This window comes from Schistocerca cancellata, chromosome 3, assembly GCF_023864275.1.
Source record: "Schistocerca cancellata isolate TAMUIC-IGC-003103 chromosome 3, iqSchCanc2.1, whole genome shotgun sequence".
NCBI classification, from domain to species: Eukaryota; Metazoa; Arthropoda; class Insecta; order Orthoptera; family Acrididae; genus Schistocerca; species Schistocerca cancellata.
Window position 1 is genome coordinate 275,646,847 of NC_064628.1, and position 20,227 is coordinate 275,667,073.

General features: G+C 47.7%; 2 protein-coding genes across 2 annotated transcripts in view; both read left to right on the plus strand.

Moving 5' to 3' along the window:
* LOC126176258 (protein yellow-like) overlaps positions 1-9,052 on the plus strand; it is an 87,596-nt gene extending 78,544 nt beyond the window's left edge. The window contains exon 6 of the mRNA XM_049923404.1: positions 8,915-9,052. Coding sequence (XP_049779361.1) covers positions 8,915-9,052 — 138 coding nt within the window. The remainder of the gene's footprint in view (positions 1-8,914) is intronic.
* A 7-nt stretch (positions 9,053-9,059) lies between these two features.
* Positions 9,060-20,227, plus strand: part of LOC126176259 (protein yellow-like) — a 48,921-nt gene continuing 37,753 nt past the window's right edge. Inside the window, exons 1-2 of the mRNA XM_049923406.1 lie at positions 9,060-9,285; positions 18,058-18,257. Coding sequence (XP_049779363.1) covers positions 9,060-9,285; positions 18,058-18,257 — 426 coding nt within the window. The remainder of the gene's footprint in view (positions 9,286-18,057; positions 18,258-20,227) is intronic.

The following is a 20,227-nucleotide window of genomic DNA, read 5'->3' on the forward strand; positions in this document are numbered from 1 at the left end:
AGCGCATTAGCGCTGTCGGCTAACCTGGCGGGTCTAACAGCGACTATCCAACATCTGGAAATGAAGTGCTACAACTTTCCCTGAACAAATGAATACGATGCACCACTAATTTTCTGATATTAGGTTCGTGCATAGGTTCGTAGCGTTTTTATTTTGCATGTTGGTATTACGATTGCTAAAGGTATATTTATCGATTGTCGTTTTCTTTATTTGTAGTTCACTGTTGCTATTTGAGTTCACCAATTGTCATTTCGTCATTTGGGGACAGCGAATGGAGCTGTGGACGCTAGAAAATAGAGTGCCAAGTGGAGAAACAGGAACATTTCCGTCGTGTTCTTCTCTTTTTCAATAGACAGGTGACAGCAGCGGAGCTAGCCAGAAACATTTGCACCGTGTATGGGGATAATGCCATGGAACAGAGCACAGCAAGAAAATGGTTTTCTTGTTTTAAGGAGAATCTTTTCCATCTTAGTGACTCTCCATGTTCAGGAAGACGATATGGGTTTGATGAAGATCGTTAAAACGCATTAATCTAAAATGATGCACTTCATTGTATTCCATAACTGGCAAATGTTATGATCCGTGATCATTCCACCATCTTGCAACATTTGCATACAATTTATTTAATCGTATGGCTAAGGCCCCCCGTTGGGCAGGCCGTTCGCTGGGTGCCGGTCTTTCAATTTGACGCCACTTCGGCGACCTGCAGTCGATGAGGATGGTAGGATGATGACAGCACAACACCCAGTCCCTGGGCGGAGAAAATTCCCCGACCCAGCCGGGAATCGAGCCCGGGCCCAGAGAACTGACAATCCGTCACGCTGACCATTCAGCTACCGGGGACGGACTTTTGCATACAGTGGGGAAGCGTGAAAAGTCTGGTGGATACGTACGGGATTCTCTCATCAAAAATGACAAAAATCAGTTGCTGGCCATATACGCATCTCTGCTTTTTCATCATCAATTGGCTCGTGAACAACAGAGATCATTCTTATCCTGTATAGTTACTGGTGACACACAAGGAAAAGAGAGAAGTGGCTGAGCCCAAACAAAACAGCAACTCCCAGTACAGAGACCTATGCGCGTACACAAAAGATAATGTTTTGCATCTGGTGGAACAGTGACAGTGTTGTGTACCACGAAATGCTTCCCCGAGGTGTAAGCATCACTGCTGACATGTATTGTCGACAACTGAGACGTTTTGCAGACGCAATCCAAGGAGAACGACAAAGAAGACTGCGTGAAGTGATGCCCTCAGATTTTCGCCTTTTCAATTCTCTGTCCAACAACCGGTAATGAACTTCCTTTCCCGGTAAAAAACCTCTCAGAAAATTGGTCGACGAGCTCTTCCTCTCGAAACCTAATAATATATTCGGTATATATATAATATATTATATATATTATATCAGTAATCAACTACAAGAAAATGCAGTATCAGTTTTCGACTCACAGTAAGCCTTATACGAGGTGCATTCAAGTTCTAAGGCCTCCGATTTTTTATCTCTGGACTGGAAAGAGATAGAAACATGCGCATTGTTTTAAAATGAGGTCGCGTTCATTGTCAATACGTCCCAGAGATGGCAGCACCGTACGGCAGATGGAATTTTACCACCAGCGGCGAGAATGAGAACTGTTTTAAATACTTAAAATGGCGATGTTTTCCTTACTTAAACAGCGTGCAATCATTCGTTTTCTGAATTTGTGTGCTGTGAAACCAATTGAAATTCATCGACAGTTGAAGAAGACATGTGGTGATGGAGTTATGGATGTGTCGAAAGTGCGTTCGTAGGTGCGACAGTTTAATGAAGGCAGAACATCGTTTCACAACAAACCGAAACAACCTCGGGCTCCCACAAGCTGGTCTGACGACATGATCGAGAAAGTGGAGAGAATTGTTTTGGGGGATCGCCGAATGACTGTTGAACAGATCGCCTCCAGAGTTGGCATTTCTGTGGGTTCTATGCACACAATCCTGCATGACGACCTGAAAATGAGAAAAGTGTCTGCCAGGTGGGTGCTACGAATGCTGACAGACGACCACATGGCTGCCCGGCATGTTGCCAAGCAATGTTGAAGCGCAACGACAGCATGAATGGGACTTCCTTTTCGTCGGTTGTGACAATGGATGAGACGTGGATGCCATTTGTCAATCCAGAAACAAAGCGCCAGTCTGCTTAATGGAAGCACACAGATTCACTGCCACCAAAAAAATTTCGGGTAACCGCCAGTGCTGAAAAAATGGTGTCCATGTTCTGGGACAGCGAGGGCGTAATCCTTACCCATTGCGTTCCAAAGGGCACTACGGTAACAGGTGCATCCTACGAAAATGTTTAGAAGAACAAATTCCTTCCTGCACTGCAACAAAAACGTCCGGGAAGGGCTGTGCGTGTGCTGTTTCACCAAGACAACGCACCCGCACATCGAGCTAACGTTACGCAACAGTTTCTTCGTGATAACAACTTTGAAGTGATTCCTCGTGCTCCCTACTCACCTGACCTGGCTCCTAGTGACTTTTGGCTTTTTCCAACAATGAAAGACACTCTCTGTGGCCGCACATTCACCAGCCATGCTGCTATTGCCTCAGCGATTTTCCAGTGGTCAAAACAGACTCCTAAAGAAGCCTTCGCCGCTGCCATGGAATCATGGCGCCAGCTGAAAAATGTGTACGTCTGCAGGGCGATTACGTCGAGAAGTAACGCCAGTTTCATCGATTTCGGGTGAGCAGTTAATTAGAAAAAAAATTCGGAGGCCTTAGAACTTGAATGCACCTCGTATTACCCCCCCTGCGGGTTCGGGGGTTAGAATAGGCCTGCGGTATTCCTGCCTGTCGTAAGAGGCGACTAAAAGGAGTCTCAAATGTTTCGGCCTTATGTGATGGTCCCCTCTCGTGTTTGACCTCCATCTTTCTAAATTATTCCGAAGAGCGAGCCAATTGGGGAAGGGCGCCTTACGTGGTGCACTGTATCCGTCGTGCATTGAGACCTTTAGCCGGCTTTTTCGTCGTTGCAATGGTGTCCCGCTCGTTTTCCATCACATGGGCGAGGATACGTCCCTGGGTGCGATTCCCACGCTGCACTCTGCAGTGTTTCTTTTAACTGCGACGACGACCTTGGACAGTTTTGCACCTAAGATCCAGCACGGTAGCCAGTCCGTTGTGGTGGGTCCGCCATGTACCCTCTTGGTTGTAGCCCCCTGACAACACAGGGATCGCTCTATTGATGCCGGCGCCGTTAACTCCCCACGTATGCCGAGGGGTAGACGCCCGTCTCCCTGGGGCATCAGGACTCCCGGCAATGGACATCCTGCCAGGTGGCTATTGCTGCGGCTGGTGGCGCCCGTGGGGAGGGCCCTTGGTCGGAGTAGGTGGCGTCAGGGCGGATGACCCGCAATGAAGCGTGGTACATCATCTCTCGCTGGCGGCTAGCCACCAGCAGTCTCTAAGCGTTCTCAGGCTCAATTTAATGCTGAAAAGTACAATCCGAAAACGTTCCCCTCTCTGGCCACGCCGTTGGAGGAGCGTAAGTCTCAGGATGGAGGTAATAGTTATTCGCCCCGATTCTGAGTTTGTAAGAGAGCTGATGGGGAGTCTTTTCTCTCCACAAAGCCTCAGTTCTTCGTCGAGCATTTAGAGGACAAGTTTGGGGAGGTGGAGGGCTTGTCAAAAATGCGCTCTGGATCGGTCCTGATCCAAACGGCATCCTCTGCCCAGTCACGACGGTTGCTTGCTTGTGACAAGTTGGGGGATGTTGCTGTTACGATCACGCCGCATAAGAGTTTAAATATGGTTCAGGGAGTTACTTACCATAAGGTCCTTCTTTTGCAGTCTGATGACGAGCTGCGCGCCAACTTAGAGCGCAGGGGTGTACATTTCGTCCGGCGCGTTCATCGGGGTCCGAAGGAAAATCGGATAGCTACCGGTGCCTTCATCTTGGCCTTCGAGGGTGATACGTTACCGGAAAAGGTCAAGGTGATGGTCTACCGATGTGACGTCAGGCCCTATATTCCTCCCCCGATGCGGTGCTTCAAGTGCTGGAAGTTCGGCCATATGTCTTCCTGCTGCACTCCCAGCCTCACATGTCGAGATTGCGGACGCCCGTCTCATCCCGATACTCCATGTGCCCCGCCTCCCATCTGTGTCAACTGCGGGGAGCACCATTCACCTTGCTCACCTGAATGCAAAGTCTTTCAGAAAGAGCGCAAAATCATCAGACCTTGGACCGGCTGACCTATACTGAGGCCAAAAGGAAATATGACAGACTCCATCCTGTGAGAATGACATCTTCTTATGCAGCTACTACGAAAACTGTGCTAGCCCCATCAGTTTCGAGACTTCCAGCCAGCTCGATAAGCAGTAAGACTCCTCCTGCCCCCTTGCCCGTGGGGGGCTCTACCCAACCGGTTGCTCCTGCACCACCTACCTCAGGAGCAATCTCCTCCCACCCGTCGGGGACGTCCGTCCCCGCTTCTCAGCCGGAGAAGCGTCTAACTTCTTCGGCTACTCTCGCCCGTAAGAGTTCCCTTGGGACCCTCCCTTCCCAGGGTTCCACCAGTGGGAAGGATGACGGCCGCCAGTGGCATAAGTCCTCACCAGTGGCCGGGCATAGGGTTTCACGATCCTCCTCTGTCCCGGAGACTGAATCGGTGAAGCCTTCCCAGCCGGTGCAACCCAAGGTTCAGCGAGAGAAGTCCAAGAGAAAGACCTCTAAGGCCAAAGCACTTGCGGTGGCACCAACCCCACCGCACCTTTCGCGCTCTGCGTCTGAGGATGAAATCGAGATTCTAGCGTCCGCTGAGGACCTTGATCTCGCTGGTCCCTCAGACGCCATGGATGCCTCTCGTACGGGTGATTGAACAAGCAGCGTAAATTGCCTTCCCAGTCCTTTCACACCTTTCTCAGCCATGGACAATATCATCCTCCAGTGGAACTGCGGCGGTTTTTTCCACCATCTAGCTGAGCTCCAACGACTTATCAGCCTTCACCCTTTCCTCTGCATTGCTCTTCAGGAAACTTGGTTTCCAGCAATGCGAACCCCCGCCCTCCATGGCTATCGGGGTTATTATAAGAACCGGGCAGCATATGAAAGGGTGTCGGGTGGCGTCTGCCTCTATGTCCTTCACACTCTGCACAGCGAGTCTGTCCCTCTCCAAACACCTTTAGAGGCTGTCGCTGTTTGGGTGTGGACGCCAAAAGCTGTTACCGTCTGCAGTCTTTACCTTCCACCAGATGGTGATGTCTCGCAGCATGTCCTGGCTGCGCTGATAGCCCAGTTGCCGCCACCTTTCTTGCTATTGGGCGACTTCAACGCCCATAACCATCTGTGCGGTGGGTCAGTGGCAACAGGTCGAGGCGCCATCGTTGAGCATTTATTGTCGCAGCTCGATCTCTCGATTTTAAATGATGGTGCCTTCACACACTTCAGTGTGGCGCATGGCACATACTCCGCCATTGACCTTTCAGTCTGTAGCCCTAGCCTCTTACCGTCTGTCCAATGGAGTGTGCATGACGACCTGTGTGGTAGTGACCACTTTCCGATCTTTCTGTCACTACCACAGCGTCACTCTTCTGGGCGCCCTAGCAGATGGGCTATGAATAAGGCTGACTGGGACTTGTTCTCCTCCACTGCCGCTCTTGAGTCTCTCTCTAATGACGACATTGATGCGGTGGTTCAATTGGTCACCACTGGCATCGTTACTGCCGCCGAATCTGCCATTCCCCGATCTTCTGGGTCCCCTCGGCGGAAGGCTGTGCCTTGGTGGTCGCCTGAGATCGCTGAAGCGATTAAAGATCGCCGGCGGGCGCTCCAGCGTCACAAGCGACATCCCTCCTTAGACCACCTTATCGCCTTCAAACGGCTGCGTGCGCAAGGCAATAAGGAGTGCTGGGAGCGGTATGTGTCCACCATTGGCCTCCATGTCACTCCTTCGCAGGTCTGGGCCAAGATTCGACGCGTCTACGGCTATGGGACCCCTGCCAGCGTGCCTTCGCTCTCACTGAATGGAGCAGTTTGTACTGACTCCGACGTCATTGCCAATCGCTTAGCAGAGCATTTTTCTATGAGTTCCACTTCTGCTAATTACCCCCAGGCCTTCCGCTCCATTAAAGAGCGGCTGGAACGTCGGAGCGTTTCGTTTCGCACCAACCACCCAGAATCTTACAATGCTCCATTCAGTGAGTGGGAATTTCGCAGTGCCCTAGCTGCTTGCCCTGATACCGCTCCTGGGCCAGATGGCATCCACTGTCAGATGCTGAAACACCTTTCAGTGGACTGCCAGCGGCGCCTTCTCGATCTTTGCAACCGTCTTTGGGTCGAGGGGGTGTTTCCGTCGCAATGGCGGGAAGGCGTTGTCATCCCCGTTTTGAAACCTGGAAAGACCCCTCTGGAGGTGGACAGCTACCGCCCCATTAGCCTCACCAACGTTCTTTGTGAGCTTCTCGAACGGATGGCGAGCCGGCGCTTGAATTGGGTACTGGAGTCTCGGGGCCTTCTGGCTCCATCTCAGGGTGGGTTCCGGAAAGGCCGCTCCGCCGCCGACAATCTGGTGAGCCTGGAGTCGGCCATCCGTACTGCCTTTGCCCGCCGTCAGCACCTGGTCGCTGTCTTTTTCGACATGCGGAAGGCGTACGATACGACATGGCGTCATCACATCCTTTCTACGCTTCATGGATGGTGTCTTCGGGGTCCTCTGCCGCTTTTTATCCGCAATTTCCTGTCGTATCGTACCTTCCGCGTGCAAGTCGCAGCCTCCTATAGTTCCACCCACGTCCAGGAGAACGGTGTGCCACAGGGTTCTGTTTTAAGTGTCTGCCTGTTTTTAATAGCCATTAACGGGCTCGCTGCGGCCGTGGGAAATTCTGTCTCTGCTTCCCTGTATGCTGACGACTTCTGCCTTTATTACAGCTCTACTGGCATTGCAGATGTTGAACGTCAGCTACAGGGCGCTATCCGTAAGGCGCAGTCTTGGGCTGTAGCGCATGGGTTTCAGTTTTCGGCAGCCAAGACCCGCGTTATGCATTTCTGCCGGCGCCGAACAGTCCATCCTGAGCCGCGGCTTTATCTTGCCGACGAACTCCTTGCTGTGGTGGAGACCCACAGGTTTTTGGGGGTGGTTTTCGATGCCCGGTTGACTTGGCTGCCTCATATCCGGCAGCTTAAACAGACGTGTTGGCGGCATCTAAACGCTCTGAGATGCTTGAGCCACACACGCTGGGGCGCCGACCGCTCTACCCTGTTGCGGCTCTACCAGGCGTTAATCCAGTCCCGTCTGGATTATGGGAGCCTGGCTTATGGCTCAGCATCCCCATCTGCGTTACGGGTGCTGGACCCAATTCTCCACAGCGGGATACGCCTTGCCACTGGTGCTTTCCGCACCAGCCCTGTGGACAGCGTACTAGTGGAGGCAGGTGTACCTCCACTGCGGTTCCGGCGCCAACGTTTGCTGGCCGCTTATGCTGCCCATGTTCTAAGCTTGCCCGGGCATCCAAATTATCGTGTCCTGTTCCCGCAGTCAGTCGTCCATCTGCCAGACCGTCGGCCCCGGTCGGGTTGTCCGATCGCCGTACGCGTCAAGGAGCTTCTCTGTGGGCTTGGGTTTTTCCCTGTTCCACCTCCTTTCCGGGCGCCTCTGCGTACACCCCCGTGGTGTGTTCCTCGCCCTTGCCTTCGGCTCGACTTGGCACAGGGCTCGAAGGACTCGGTCCCTCCAGAGGCCTTCCGCCGCCGCTCTTATTCCATCCTGGCCACGTATCAGGGCTCTGGAATTGTTTACACCGATGGTTCGATGGTTGCTGGTCGTGTCGGGTATGCGCTAACTCTAGGGGACCATTCCGAACAACGGTCCTTGGCGGCTGGCTGCAGCGTTTACACTGCTGAGCTAGTCGCCATCTTTCGAGCCCTAGAGTATATCCACTCCTGCTCAGGTGAGTCCTTCGTTATCTGTAGCGATTCCCTGAGCGGTTTACGAGCTCTCGACCAGTGTTTTCCTCGTTCTCGTCTGGTGATGGCTATCCATGAGTCCCTGCATACTCTTGCGCGTTGCGGCCGCTCTGTGGTCTTTGTGTGGACCCCCGGTCATGTCGGTATCCTGGGCAATGAACATGTTGACCGCCTGGCGAAAGAGGCCACGAGTAAACCATCTCTGGATGTTGGCCTCCCAGAGGCTGATTTGCGGGCAGTCCTCCGCCGAAAAGTTTTTGCGCTTTGGGACGCTGAATGGCGCGATCGGATTACACCCAATAAACTCCGTGCCATTAAGGAGACGACGACTGTGTGGCGGTCCTCCATGCGATCCAACCGCAGGGACTCAGTCGTCCTTTGTCAGCTCCGCATTGGCCACTCCCGGTTAACACACAGTTATTTACTGCGCCGGGAGGACCCTCCTGTATGTCGCTGCGGGGTGGCTTTGACAGTGGCCCACATTCTGTTGGCCTGCCCCCTTTTAGCTGTGGTCAGGCAGACATTTGCGCTGCCTGATATGCTCCCTGCCGTTTTATCTGATGACCCTGTTATGGCTGCCTTAGTTTTACGTTTTATTAGGGCAGGGAGTTTTTATTCTTTAATCTGAGTGTTTCTGTTTTATTTTATTGTTTTGTGTTGTTTCTGACCTTTGGCGTATGATTTTAAACTGATCTTTTAATGTGTTTCTAAGTGGTTGGCTTTTCCTTTTTTATTTCTATGGTCGGCCAACCACTGTCACATTCTGTGTGGTTTTAGTTCGTTTTGTCTTGTCTTTGTCTCAGTTTCTCTTGTTCTGTATCGTCTGTGATCTTTTCTGTTCCTCGTTTTTATTCTCTGTGGGTGTCCTTTGTATTCGGAAAAAGGGACCGATGACCGTAGCAGTCTGGTCCCTTTCTTCCCCCAAACCAACCAACCACATTGTATTAGTGAGTGCAAGTTGCTGTCTGTTTCACCCACAGGGACGCGAACATTCATCAGCAGCACACAATGACTCGGCACACCTGTACCGTGGTGCTCGTGTTGGTGGTGTTGCTGGTGTTGGCTTGCGACACTCATCGGTTTCGACCACGTGGTCCGAGAAGGGGCACTTGGCATAGGGTGCCGATGACGAGCAGCAGGATGCTGAAACAAGGTGACCACGTCCACAGAGGAGCGGCGGGGGCGGCTAGCAGCGTGGCACAGAGTGGCAGTCACCACACTCCAGCCCTGATGACCTCCAAGGCGGCCAATCTCATCAGGTTCGAATTTGGAGGCGACCAGTCGACGGAGCAGAACCTGCTAGCCAGTGGTCGCTACGTTCCCAGGTCCGCCGTTCCGTTTGACGTAACAGGTCAGTCTCCAGCAGCTCTCTTGTCATCAAGTACTATTCGCGTAACTCAAAGACGCTGCTGGACCAGTACCATCCTTTTCAGCGCTCTGCAGAGTCAGAATTTGCTCCTGCCCCGAACAGTCCGCACACTGCAAGTGTCAGCGCTCACCACCACCACTACCACCACCAGAAGACGCATCCGTCATACATTCACAGGTCGGCAGGGTAGCAGTGGGCTTACAAGGTGAACTTAGCCTTGAGTACCAGGTTACAGTTGATGCAGTTGTGATTTTATCTTCAGGCCACCGACTGAAGTGGTGCAGTGCTTAGCACACTGGACTTGCATTCGGGAGGACGACGCTTCAAATCAGCGTCCGGCTATCCTGATTTAGATTTTCCGTAATTTTCATAGATCGCTTCAGGCAAATGCTGGGATGGTTTCTTTGAAAGGGCACAACCGATAACGTTCCCCGTATTACCCTAATCCGAGTTTATGCTCCACCTCTAATGACCTCTTAGTCGATGGGTCGTTAAACACCGAAGTCCTCTTCAAGGCAATCCATCCTCCTCCCCCCCATTTCCTCCCCCTGCCACTCCCAATTCCATGCTAACCTTTTGGTCAATAACGTTACGTGAAAATGTAATGATACGCAGTTATTCTCGACCAGTCGCACGTGTTATTAAGTGCAGTTGCTCTTTGCTTGTAGCCCCAGTGTCCCGCAGCTATCGTGCAGTTTGCTCTCGACTAGCTGTAATGATTCAAGGTCTCTTCGCTCTAGCGAGAGGACCATAATTAATTTGGACAATTGTATGGCGCGAAAACCAGTAGTTGGTAGGCTAGGCCATAAAATTTCAAATTGGCAGGGTGGGCCATAAAATTAGCAGGAAATTGGTAGGAAAGACAAATTTACATGAAACTGGCAGTATAAGACGTAAAATTGGCAGGACATTGGTAGGATAGGCTGTAAAATTGGCAGAATAGGCCATAAAACTGGTCAGTTCCAAGGATAGGCCACAAAATTGGCAGAAAATTGGTAGGACAGCCTATAAAATTTCCAAGAAACGATGAAATAGACGGTAAAACTGAGCAGTTAGGCCCCGCAGCTATTAGCCAAGACCAACGGCGCATGATGACGTTGGCGCATGACAGCGTTGGCATTTACACGTAACGCTGTTGGCTAAATGCTAAGTGGGTGAGGGGGAGAGGGGAAGAGAGTATTAAGGGCGGGAAGGGTTAAGAGGGAATGGGAGGGGTAACCTTGGAAGGTAAAAATTGCATCGAATGTAAACTGAGACGTAAGGTGAATCCCATCTCATGTGCCCACGGTACCCTTTTCAGTTGTCTCGTGCAGTGCGTCATGCGGCGCACCATTTGGCTAAAATTCTTTATGGTATAGCTGTGCTGCAAATAAATGACAGCATTTGCATTTTAAATCTTAATAAAATGACACACGTTCGCCTTGAACTGATGATGACTGAAACCTCTTTGTTGTTTAGCATTAGTAATTTTCACAGCTAAACTCATTACATCATATGGTTAATGAACACAGATTTTGCTTTCGAGTTAATCAATGTATGGGAGTTTCAAACACACAAACAGTCCGTATTCTGTGTGTAACACGCCCTACCAAGTCATTGATTGCTCCACTCATAGATCGAGCGCCGTCTGTTGCCTCTAAAGATGATAATCCCAAGGAAGACCAATCTTCTCTGTAACAGCGTCAGTAATGTCAAACTTAATTCAACTATACAAAATATTGGTCTCCATCAGCAAATAGCATATTGGTCGTCTTAAAATGCTATAGATGACGAAAACTAGTACCACGTGACCATGCGACCTCCATTGCTGATGTAGGTCATGGCTGAGAAGTGGAGCAAATGTGTCAGTTCGCAAACTCCTTGTCAACGACATTTTGTTTCAAAGGCAACAGGAATTGCTGCCGTAAGTGAATGCAGTTTCCGAGGACACACAGCCAAGGGAGCAGCTCGAAGTGAACGCATGGAGTACCTCGCAAAAGCCATTGCTCACGCAGCACGTAAGGCTGCAAGTTCTCGACGGTCCGAACAACACAAAAAATGGCCAGTACGTAACTGGAGGCAGGTGATATGGTCTGACGAAGCGCTATTTGCCTCTATTTAAATGATGAAAGTGGTCGAGTGGGCTGATGGTCACATGAGGCGATGCACGTTAGGTTCAAATTGGTCCCGAGCTTCTTAAATAACGTTGATACTGGCTGGAGTGTATAGTTCGGGTTGAAGGTGGTTCTGTCATGTATTCTGAGTGTATTTCGTGTCATGACTTGGGTTCATCCGTTCAGGTGACTGTGTCCATAGACCTAGTGGTTTTTTCAACATACTTGCTGGCCAGCTTCGTCTTTCATTCTACATTTGCCACTCATAACGCAATACAAAATGTCTGGCACTATCTGGAACAGCAGGTGGAGCGTAGGAGCCAATATCCCCACGATTTAGTATCTCTACAACAGCTAATTGTCAGTGAGTAGATTCAGCTGGATATGCCATACCTAAAAAAAAAAAAAAAAAAAAAAAAAAAAAAACTGTGGATTATCGGCGACGCCGTTATCAAGACCAGTGTTGTGCTTCTCCTGCCTGGAATGAAGTATATCATCTCCTCCCTGTCCTAATAAGAATTGCTAGCTGTGCTGTGTCTGGTAAGTCCAGAGGCTTATCCAAGCACAAAGGAAACTGCAAAACATTGAATACTCTGTTCCACCACTCACTTTTTTTTCGTTTCTAATCTTTTACTTCATTTATTTATTTATTTATTTTTGACTGGTTGGATGTGGTCCTCCACGAATTCCTCTCCTGTGCATCGTCACACGCTCGAAGTGGCCTTGGCATGTTGTTCACAACGCGGTCTAGACGTTGTGACTCAAGGCTGTTCCACTCTCCGATGCCGCCCTCCCCCCCGTCCCTGGGGTCGACCATGTGACGACGGCTACCATAACAAAGCACGGTGGGTTCCAACTGGTCCCGAGCTTCTGACATAACGGTGGTACTGCCATTCCGTGGAATCTTACCTCCTGGAGGAAGATGTGCCCACGTTGGACGCCATGTGTAGGTTCAGTATTTTCTTGAATGATTAAACCAGCAGTGAGATGTTGACCGCCGGGCTGGACAGTAATGCGGATGATTCTGTTCCAGTACTTCCTATTAAAGTTACCTTTAATAGTGATGAGAACCGTCAGACATCTGCACACGATAGTGCGGCGATGCGCGACTGTACTTAATCGTATGACTTTTCATGTCTGAGAGAAGCATTGGTACCTCGCCCCTTCCCCACTCTTCTTCTATGATCATCAGGCATCAGACAAGCACTGCTTTCATGTGTCAAGAAACATCACTGGCAAATATTCTACTCCAGTTGTTCCATTATCAACAGTCTTCATGTGCCACAGTGAAAGGGGCTTTCACTCTTTTTCTTAATAGACACCTAGTTGCTGCTGAGTTGATAGTGTAGGGACTTTTGTGTAAAGGCTGCCTGAATTCCTGTTCCGATCTGTTCTGGATGATCTATGGTCTATAATTTACAATACGTACAGGGTGAAAATGATTTAAACTAGCAAACGCTGGGAGGTTGCACGGAACACTAAACCAAACTTTTTCTCTATTTTCATAATTACCTGTGAGCATTTTTCATCGGGTGTACGGCCTAATTGCTCTCTGCACTCAGTTCCTTCTTGAGCAACTGTTAATCCATTTGGCATCTGCACAACCTGGAACCCGATGATTAACACTTCCGTTCTCTGTGCTATTTACAGATGAAGAAATGTTCTGATCAACGTCCACAGTTCCCATTTTTTGAGTGAGGTTAACTCACATTCCACGTTTACTCGCGTTCCTCTCTCTTATCGGTTCTACATGAAAATGTGTGCAGATGCTGTTGGTGAGTATTGAATTAGGACGTAACTCCTATTTAAGCCATTAAACGGCTGGAATTATTACAGTTTCTTCGTCAGAGAATTGCCAGAGTTGCGGGATGTTGTGCCACTCGCTAATCGACAGCGCATCTGGTTCCAGCATGACGGAGGCCAGCACATCTCAGTCGTCCTGGGCCTCTTGAACTGACAGTTTCTAGAAAAGCAGAATGGCAGTGGTTTTCCTGTACTCGATCCCGTGATTTGACCCCTATGGGCCATTTTCTGTGGCGAGACATGTGCACCCTTGTTTCCAAAACGCCTGTTCAATCACAAGAGAGTCTTGCGGGCCTGATAGCAGCAGCAGCAGCAGCAGCAATAGGAATTAAGGATTTACCTGCAGCCTTTGACGGTATTAGCCGGCCGCTGTGGCCGAGCTGTTCAAGGCACTTCAGTCTGGATCCGCACTGCTGCTACGGTCGCAGGTTCGAATCCTGCCTCGGGCATGGATGTATGTGATGTCCTAAGGTTAGTTACGTTTAAGTAGTTCTAAGTCTAGGGGACTGATGAGCTCAGATATTAAGTCCCATAGTGCTTAGAACCACTTGAACCATTTTATTTTTACTGTGTTAGACGGAACATGAACCATCTGTGTAACCTCCCTTCACAAGTCAATGGAGGTGTTGTGGAACCTCTGCTGAAGATGATGCTATTACGTTGCGTGAACATTCTTGTTTATTGGTAATAAGGAATTAAAATTTGTTTGCGTTAATTTGTCACCACAGGAAAACACTTTAGAATAAGGGCTTTCAGATCCCATGCAACCTGCCAAAGCTTGTTAGCTTAATTAAATTCCACCCAGAGAAAACTCACTCTACCAACTTAGGAAATCATCACAGGAAAATATAACTTACAGAAAAATATTTGCTTTCACTCTGTATAATATATATATATATATATATATATATATATATATATATATATATATATATATACACACATCAAAAAAGGTTTTGCATCACCCTAGTCCCCAGAACTCCCGAAAATAGACGTTGACACTGTTCAGAGATATCACTAAGTGCGCCCAAAGATGTAAAGAGCCATGCATGAGCAGCTCCTATTATATGGAGGTGGTCCGACAGCCATCAGTTCCAGTCATTCCCTAGGAGAGGACAACTAGTTTCGATTCTTCCACTAGTGATACTGTAAGTTAAAATATATAAGCACTACTATAACAGCCTCATTACCTAACTATAGCAGTTTAATGTTAGCACTGTAGTCATTGTTTGGAGACTGGCAGAGCTTTGGGATTGCTAAATTTCAGTATTTTACAAAGCAGCGGAGCGCAAATATAATTACAAATAACATTAAATAAAAATCATTGCATAATAATACACTTGAGTTTGCCTGTGTCACCCAAAAATTGCGTTGATCATCAAAATTATCGGCCAAAGGGCGCATTTCTTTAAGAAATCTGTTCGGAATTCTATCACTAGTAGCCGAAATGCCAGAATATCGCCCAATCTGGTCACCCGGGCAGTTCACAGTTATGAAAACCAGTTTAGATACGGAGCAACGGGACGGGATTTGTGGAGAGCGGGAGGGGCATGTGATGACAGCGCACTCTATAGTTTGTTCGTTCGTAAAAGATTTTTTTCAGTGAGTTGCTTGAACTCATCTGAGCAAAATTCTGTCTGCATCCCCTCCGTCTCTACCCCTCCCCTTTCGTGAGTTACTGCTTACGATCTTGTAATACTGTAATAACTGAAGCGTTTTCAGGTGTTCTACGATTTTCTTCAAACTACAATGTTTTAAGTTGTACAAAAATTTTTATGACACATAATTTTTTTCGTTGCTTTTGTAACAGTACTTGCTTTGATTCGGGAAAGACTTATTTATTTCTCGGGAATACAGTATTCATTTTTAATGTTGGTTTGAGTTTACCTGTACATACAAGTGGCTTGCTTGTGAAACGGCGATATATCATGTCTCCAAGTTCTACGGTGAAACGTTTTATTAATAATATCTTTGGAACAGTGAGTCCAACTGTCACAACTCTAACGTATTAGCAAATAAAATGTCATAAAAATCATATAAGCGACAACGTATGTTATAAACCACAGAGGCGTTTATTAGTATCAAAGACCGTATAACCATGTTATCTTGAATGAACGCAGACACATATGCGAGGTCACATACGTTGCAAGTCTATTTTAAATCAATGTGTGAATCAATGTTAAGAACCCAAAACTGTGGCTCATAGTATTTGTGTGTTTCATCTTGTTTTATAAATAAATTTCATTGCTACAATATGAGGCTGACTGCTGAAACAATAATTATAAAAAAGGTCTTGATCATTTTAATATACTGAAGAATTTTTATGACATGATAGTCACTTTAATGAAATTGGAGATTCATTTAAGAAACTTAGATGATTTGATGTGCTGAAGGAATTCGGACTTGATTTCAGCTGAGATGGAAGTTTAAATGCAAGATTCTGAAAGCAGGTTTGAACCCTTTAACATAAGTTATTCAACCCAACGTTAATTTCTTCTGCCCTGAGTTAGTGAACCTTATGTTAGAAGACTGAGCTGTTGGCAATAAAGTGAAGTTATCAACTGCAAGAGAAGAAATGTTTATTTCACACATACGGGGTGATTCACCTAAAACTGGCACTGCAGATATTGTGAAATGGAAAGTGTTATTGATGTCCGGTTTTCATGGAATGGATTGGTAACCAGGGGCCCAAATTACCCAATAAACAGATTGTAGTGATACTTACAAAGTATATTTCTTGTGCAAACATACTGTTGGAATGGAACAATGGCTAACGACATGAACTAACTAAAAGTAGGGTAAATTAGTGTCAGTGGTGTTCGTTGCAGGATTGTAGCGCAAGTCGTTTGCGACATGTCGTATTTTGAAAAGTTCCCACACCGACAATTGTACAATACTCGTGGTAGAACATGTTAAAGAACAATACAGGTGCATACAATAGTTACATGGATTCTGACGAGTAAAGAGAGAACTGACCATCACAGGTAGTGTTCTAAATTACCACCGGCAGCGGCAAAACCCCCTTAGTCTTTTATGGGACGGCTGCTGCACACGTGCTAGCATTTCAGCGGAGATGTCCGAGCAGGCTGCAGTAGCACGTCGTTGCATATCATCAGGTGTAGTTAGTATGTCCTTTCCCCACAGAAAAAGTTACAGGCTTCATATCCGAGACCGGCCAAGGTACAGGTCCAATTCGTCCAGTCCAACGATATGGAAACAATTCGTGAAGACATTATGTAGCACTTTCTGTGCTGTGGACTGGACAGCTGTCGTGTTGGTATCACAGATCGTTTCTAATCTGCAGAGGAACGTGTTCTATCATCCGTGGAATATGACATGTTAAGAGGCAACGATACTTTCGTGCCTTCATTGTTCCGTCAATGAAAATCGGGTCTATGAGCTGATGGTTAATTATCTCACTCAACACATTTACATTGCATGTATGGTTATGCGCCACCAGACGAAGCCAACGGGGATAGTCAACAGACTAACAGTCCATGTTTCGGCGGTTTACTTGGTCATGATAGGTAAATGTTGGTTCATCACTAAACAATACACGTGGTATATTCTGCGTATCCTGTTATAATGCCTATGTACAGAAGGTAACACCATCCTCACAATCATTTCCTTGTAGCTCTTCATGGAGTCAGGTGTGACATGGATAGAACCTATGTCGATGGAGAATGCGTAGGTTACTTCTTAGACTCATGCCCTTTCTTCGAGTGATTGCTGTCTGGAGTATCCTGTCCTAATGCCTTTGTACTGGAGTTAACACGATTCTTATAATTGTTTCCGTGCAGATCTTGACAGGAAGAGATGTGATAGGGATGGAACTTACGTCGTTGGACAATACGTAGAATACTTCCCTGACTCACGCCACTTCCTCGAGCGATTGGCCTGGAGCTGACGTAAGGTTCAACTGCAACAGCAGCTATAACATTAATTTCCCCCTCTTCTTTCCTCACTTGTTTCCCTCTGTTACGTTGTCTAGGTGTCACACTACCACTTCCATGTAACTGGCTGAAGAGGTGATAATAACTGCCGGGATCGTTGACCTTATTGGGATATTTTGCCGCATACACTGTGCAAGAACGAACTGGATTTTTCCTACATTCCCCGTACACCACGAGCATGTCGACTTCTTCTGCAATGGTGAATTGCATCGTACACTGACCAGCTACTGCTTGGACAGTCACACACTGAATAGCAACTCGCAATTCACTCAAGGAACACACATAACATCATACCTAGCAACTATGCTGGTTTAATGCCACAAACAAGTGTCAGTGTCGAAACTTTTAAAAATATGATATCTAACAAACGACTCGCACTAGTATTCTGCAACAAACGCAACTGACATTCTGATTTATCCTACTTTTATTTTTTTTAATGTCAATAGACACTGTTACATTTAAAAAAGTGTACATTTGCTAAAAAAATACTTTCTAAGTTCTATTACAATCCTTTTTATTGGCTGACAATACGAGACCCTGACCATCTAGCCATTTTGTGAAAAGTGGACACTAGTAGGACATTAAATCTTCGTAATTTTTGTGGTGCTAGTTTTAGGTGATATTCTCTCTCTCTCTCTCTCTCTCTCTGTCTGTCTGTTTCTCTCTCTCTCTCTCTCTCTCTCTCTCTCTCTCTCTCTCTCTTTCAAGCGAATTATGAACATAAAATTCAAAAAATTAATAAATTGGATTTCAGAATAAAGACGTGGGTCTTTTTAGGGTCCTTTTCAACAAATCGGACTCTCCTCTAGCTAAATCCTGGTTACGTCCTTGCTTCTTCTCCAAGTAATACAATGCCAGTGTGAGCTGTGAGCCGGCAGGATGAACAGCTTCCTGTTCTGCCGCAGCGGACGCCCTGAGCCGCGGCCGGCTGTTCGTGACCACGCCCTCCGCCAGGCTCGGCGTGCCCGCTTCGCTGAGCACAGTGCCCTCTGGCGGCGCCACCGACGCCCCTCTGACACCCTACCCCAGCCTGGAGCTGCACCGCACCACGGAGGACTCCATCACCGACTGCAGCACACAGCTGGTGTCCATCATAGCTACCGCGGTGGGTTCCCAATGTCATAAGGTTTTACAGGCATGTCCTCAGAACGTTACGAGGCTTCGTGGTGTACCAATATTTATGCATTTGGTCTTGCGAAACCTAAAACTCCATTACAGACATCTTCAATATTAATTGGATGTGATATAGGAGCAATTTCTGTAGAATAATTCATAAACGCGGACAAATCTTCTGTTAAAATGTAAAATTGAAAAAAACCTTGACTCGTCTCCATTTTCAATGTTATTTATTTATGCGAGCAGTTTCGGCGTTTCTCTTCGCCATCCCCAGACATCTATGTAAAGACAACAATAATAATGACAGCGTACACTAACGAATTAAGTTTATTGTTTATTACATTATCTCCACAGTTTGTTGCATTAAAATGTGTTTATTAAGAAAGTGTCAACTTATGAATCTGTGATCGATACTTCGTTTTGGCGTAAAATTAAATTTGTGTTTTTATTAGCACACTACTGTTTGGAAAAAGTGAAACACCAAGGCCGAGAGATGTGATCACGATTAAATTTATTCCACCGATTAGGGTCATGACACTACGGAAGTAATTAGCATTACAGACTCATAAATGCACTAGGACTGTGGAAATTAAATACGGAGTACCGGCACTATGGTCGGTGTGGCCGAGTGGTTCTAGGCGCTTCAGTATGGAACCGCGCGACCTCTACGCTGGCAGGTTCGAATCCTGCCTCGGGCATGGATGTGTGTGATGTCCTTAGGTTAGTTAGGTTTAAGTAGTTCTAAGTTCTAGGGGACTGATGACCTCAGATGTTAAGTCCCATAGTGCTCAGAGCCATTTGAACCATTCAAACCTGCACCATGTACAGCCATCAGTGCCGCTAGAATCTAAGAGCGCCTGATTATGCTGCTTGGGAACAGTGTGACCCGCGGTCTGTAGGTGCATCCACAATCCATCGACTGTGGCTGCAGGAGGACCTGAACGAACAAACTGTCAACTGTCCATATTCTAGACATGTTCGACGGGCAACGTTACCGGAAACAGTGATACCTATCGTTATTCGAAGAAGTCTTGCTCATTCTTCGTCACATACGGCCTGGCGTTGTCCTGCTGAAATATGGCATGTGGAACGGCTTGCAGGAGGTGCAGTGCCTCGGGCTGTAAGCCCTTCCTGCTGTAGCGATAGCTGTTCAGATTGCCCTCAAGATGCAAGAGGCGAGATCGAGTAATACAGTCAATGATGCCCCAAACCATCATACCCGGCGTTTGTCCGCTATACCGCTCAGAAATACAGACCGTCCGATTGCGTTCACGACGGCGCCGTCGAAGGCCTATGCAGCCATCACTGTAGAACAAATGGAAAGCTGACACAGTGGCTTGCGTGCCACCAGTCCAGCCCACAGAAGAGTGTGTCGAACCGTCGACACCCGTCCACACCCGTTGCAGTTCTCCAACGCCGCGGGTGTTCTGTCTGTTATGGCCAAGAGTACACGGTGGCGTTCATCGCGCGATTTGATCGCAGTTTCTTATCTAGTACCTTGTCCGCGCTGTGTACGGCCCTCTTCTCTCCACTGGTTCCATTCATTTCTCACTGCTTAAACAGCGTGCCCTATGTTTCACGGAACGACAGACCCGCTTCCCGCAGGCGAAACATTCTGCCCCGTTTCACATCCTCACATGCCGATATTCCACCCTGTGCTGTCTGAGAGACATGGTGGCATTTCGTTACACTTCGTGTGACGGCTGATCACCGACCGAGCGTTGCGTAACATAGCTCTGTCCGGTCGCACAAAAAGGGCGCTTTTGGGCGTACGTGTGTGGCATTTCTCCGCCATTTACATTGCTTATAATGGTTTCACTGTTCTATACATCCTCTTATCGTGGCGTTTTGAGACCAATGCTTCTGAATGTTTCACCATTCACAAACAATAGTGTACATGGTGCGTGATGATACAGGCAATTAACGTGGGGCCGGCCGCGGTGGTCTAGCGGTTCTGGC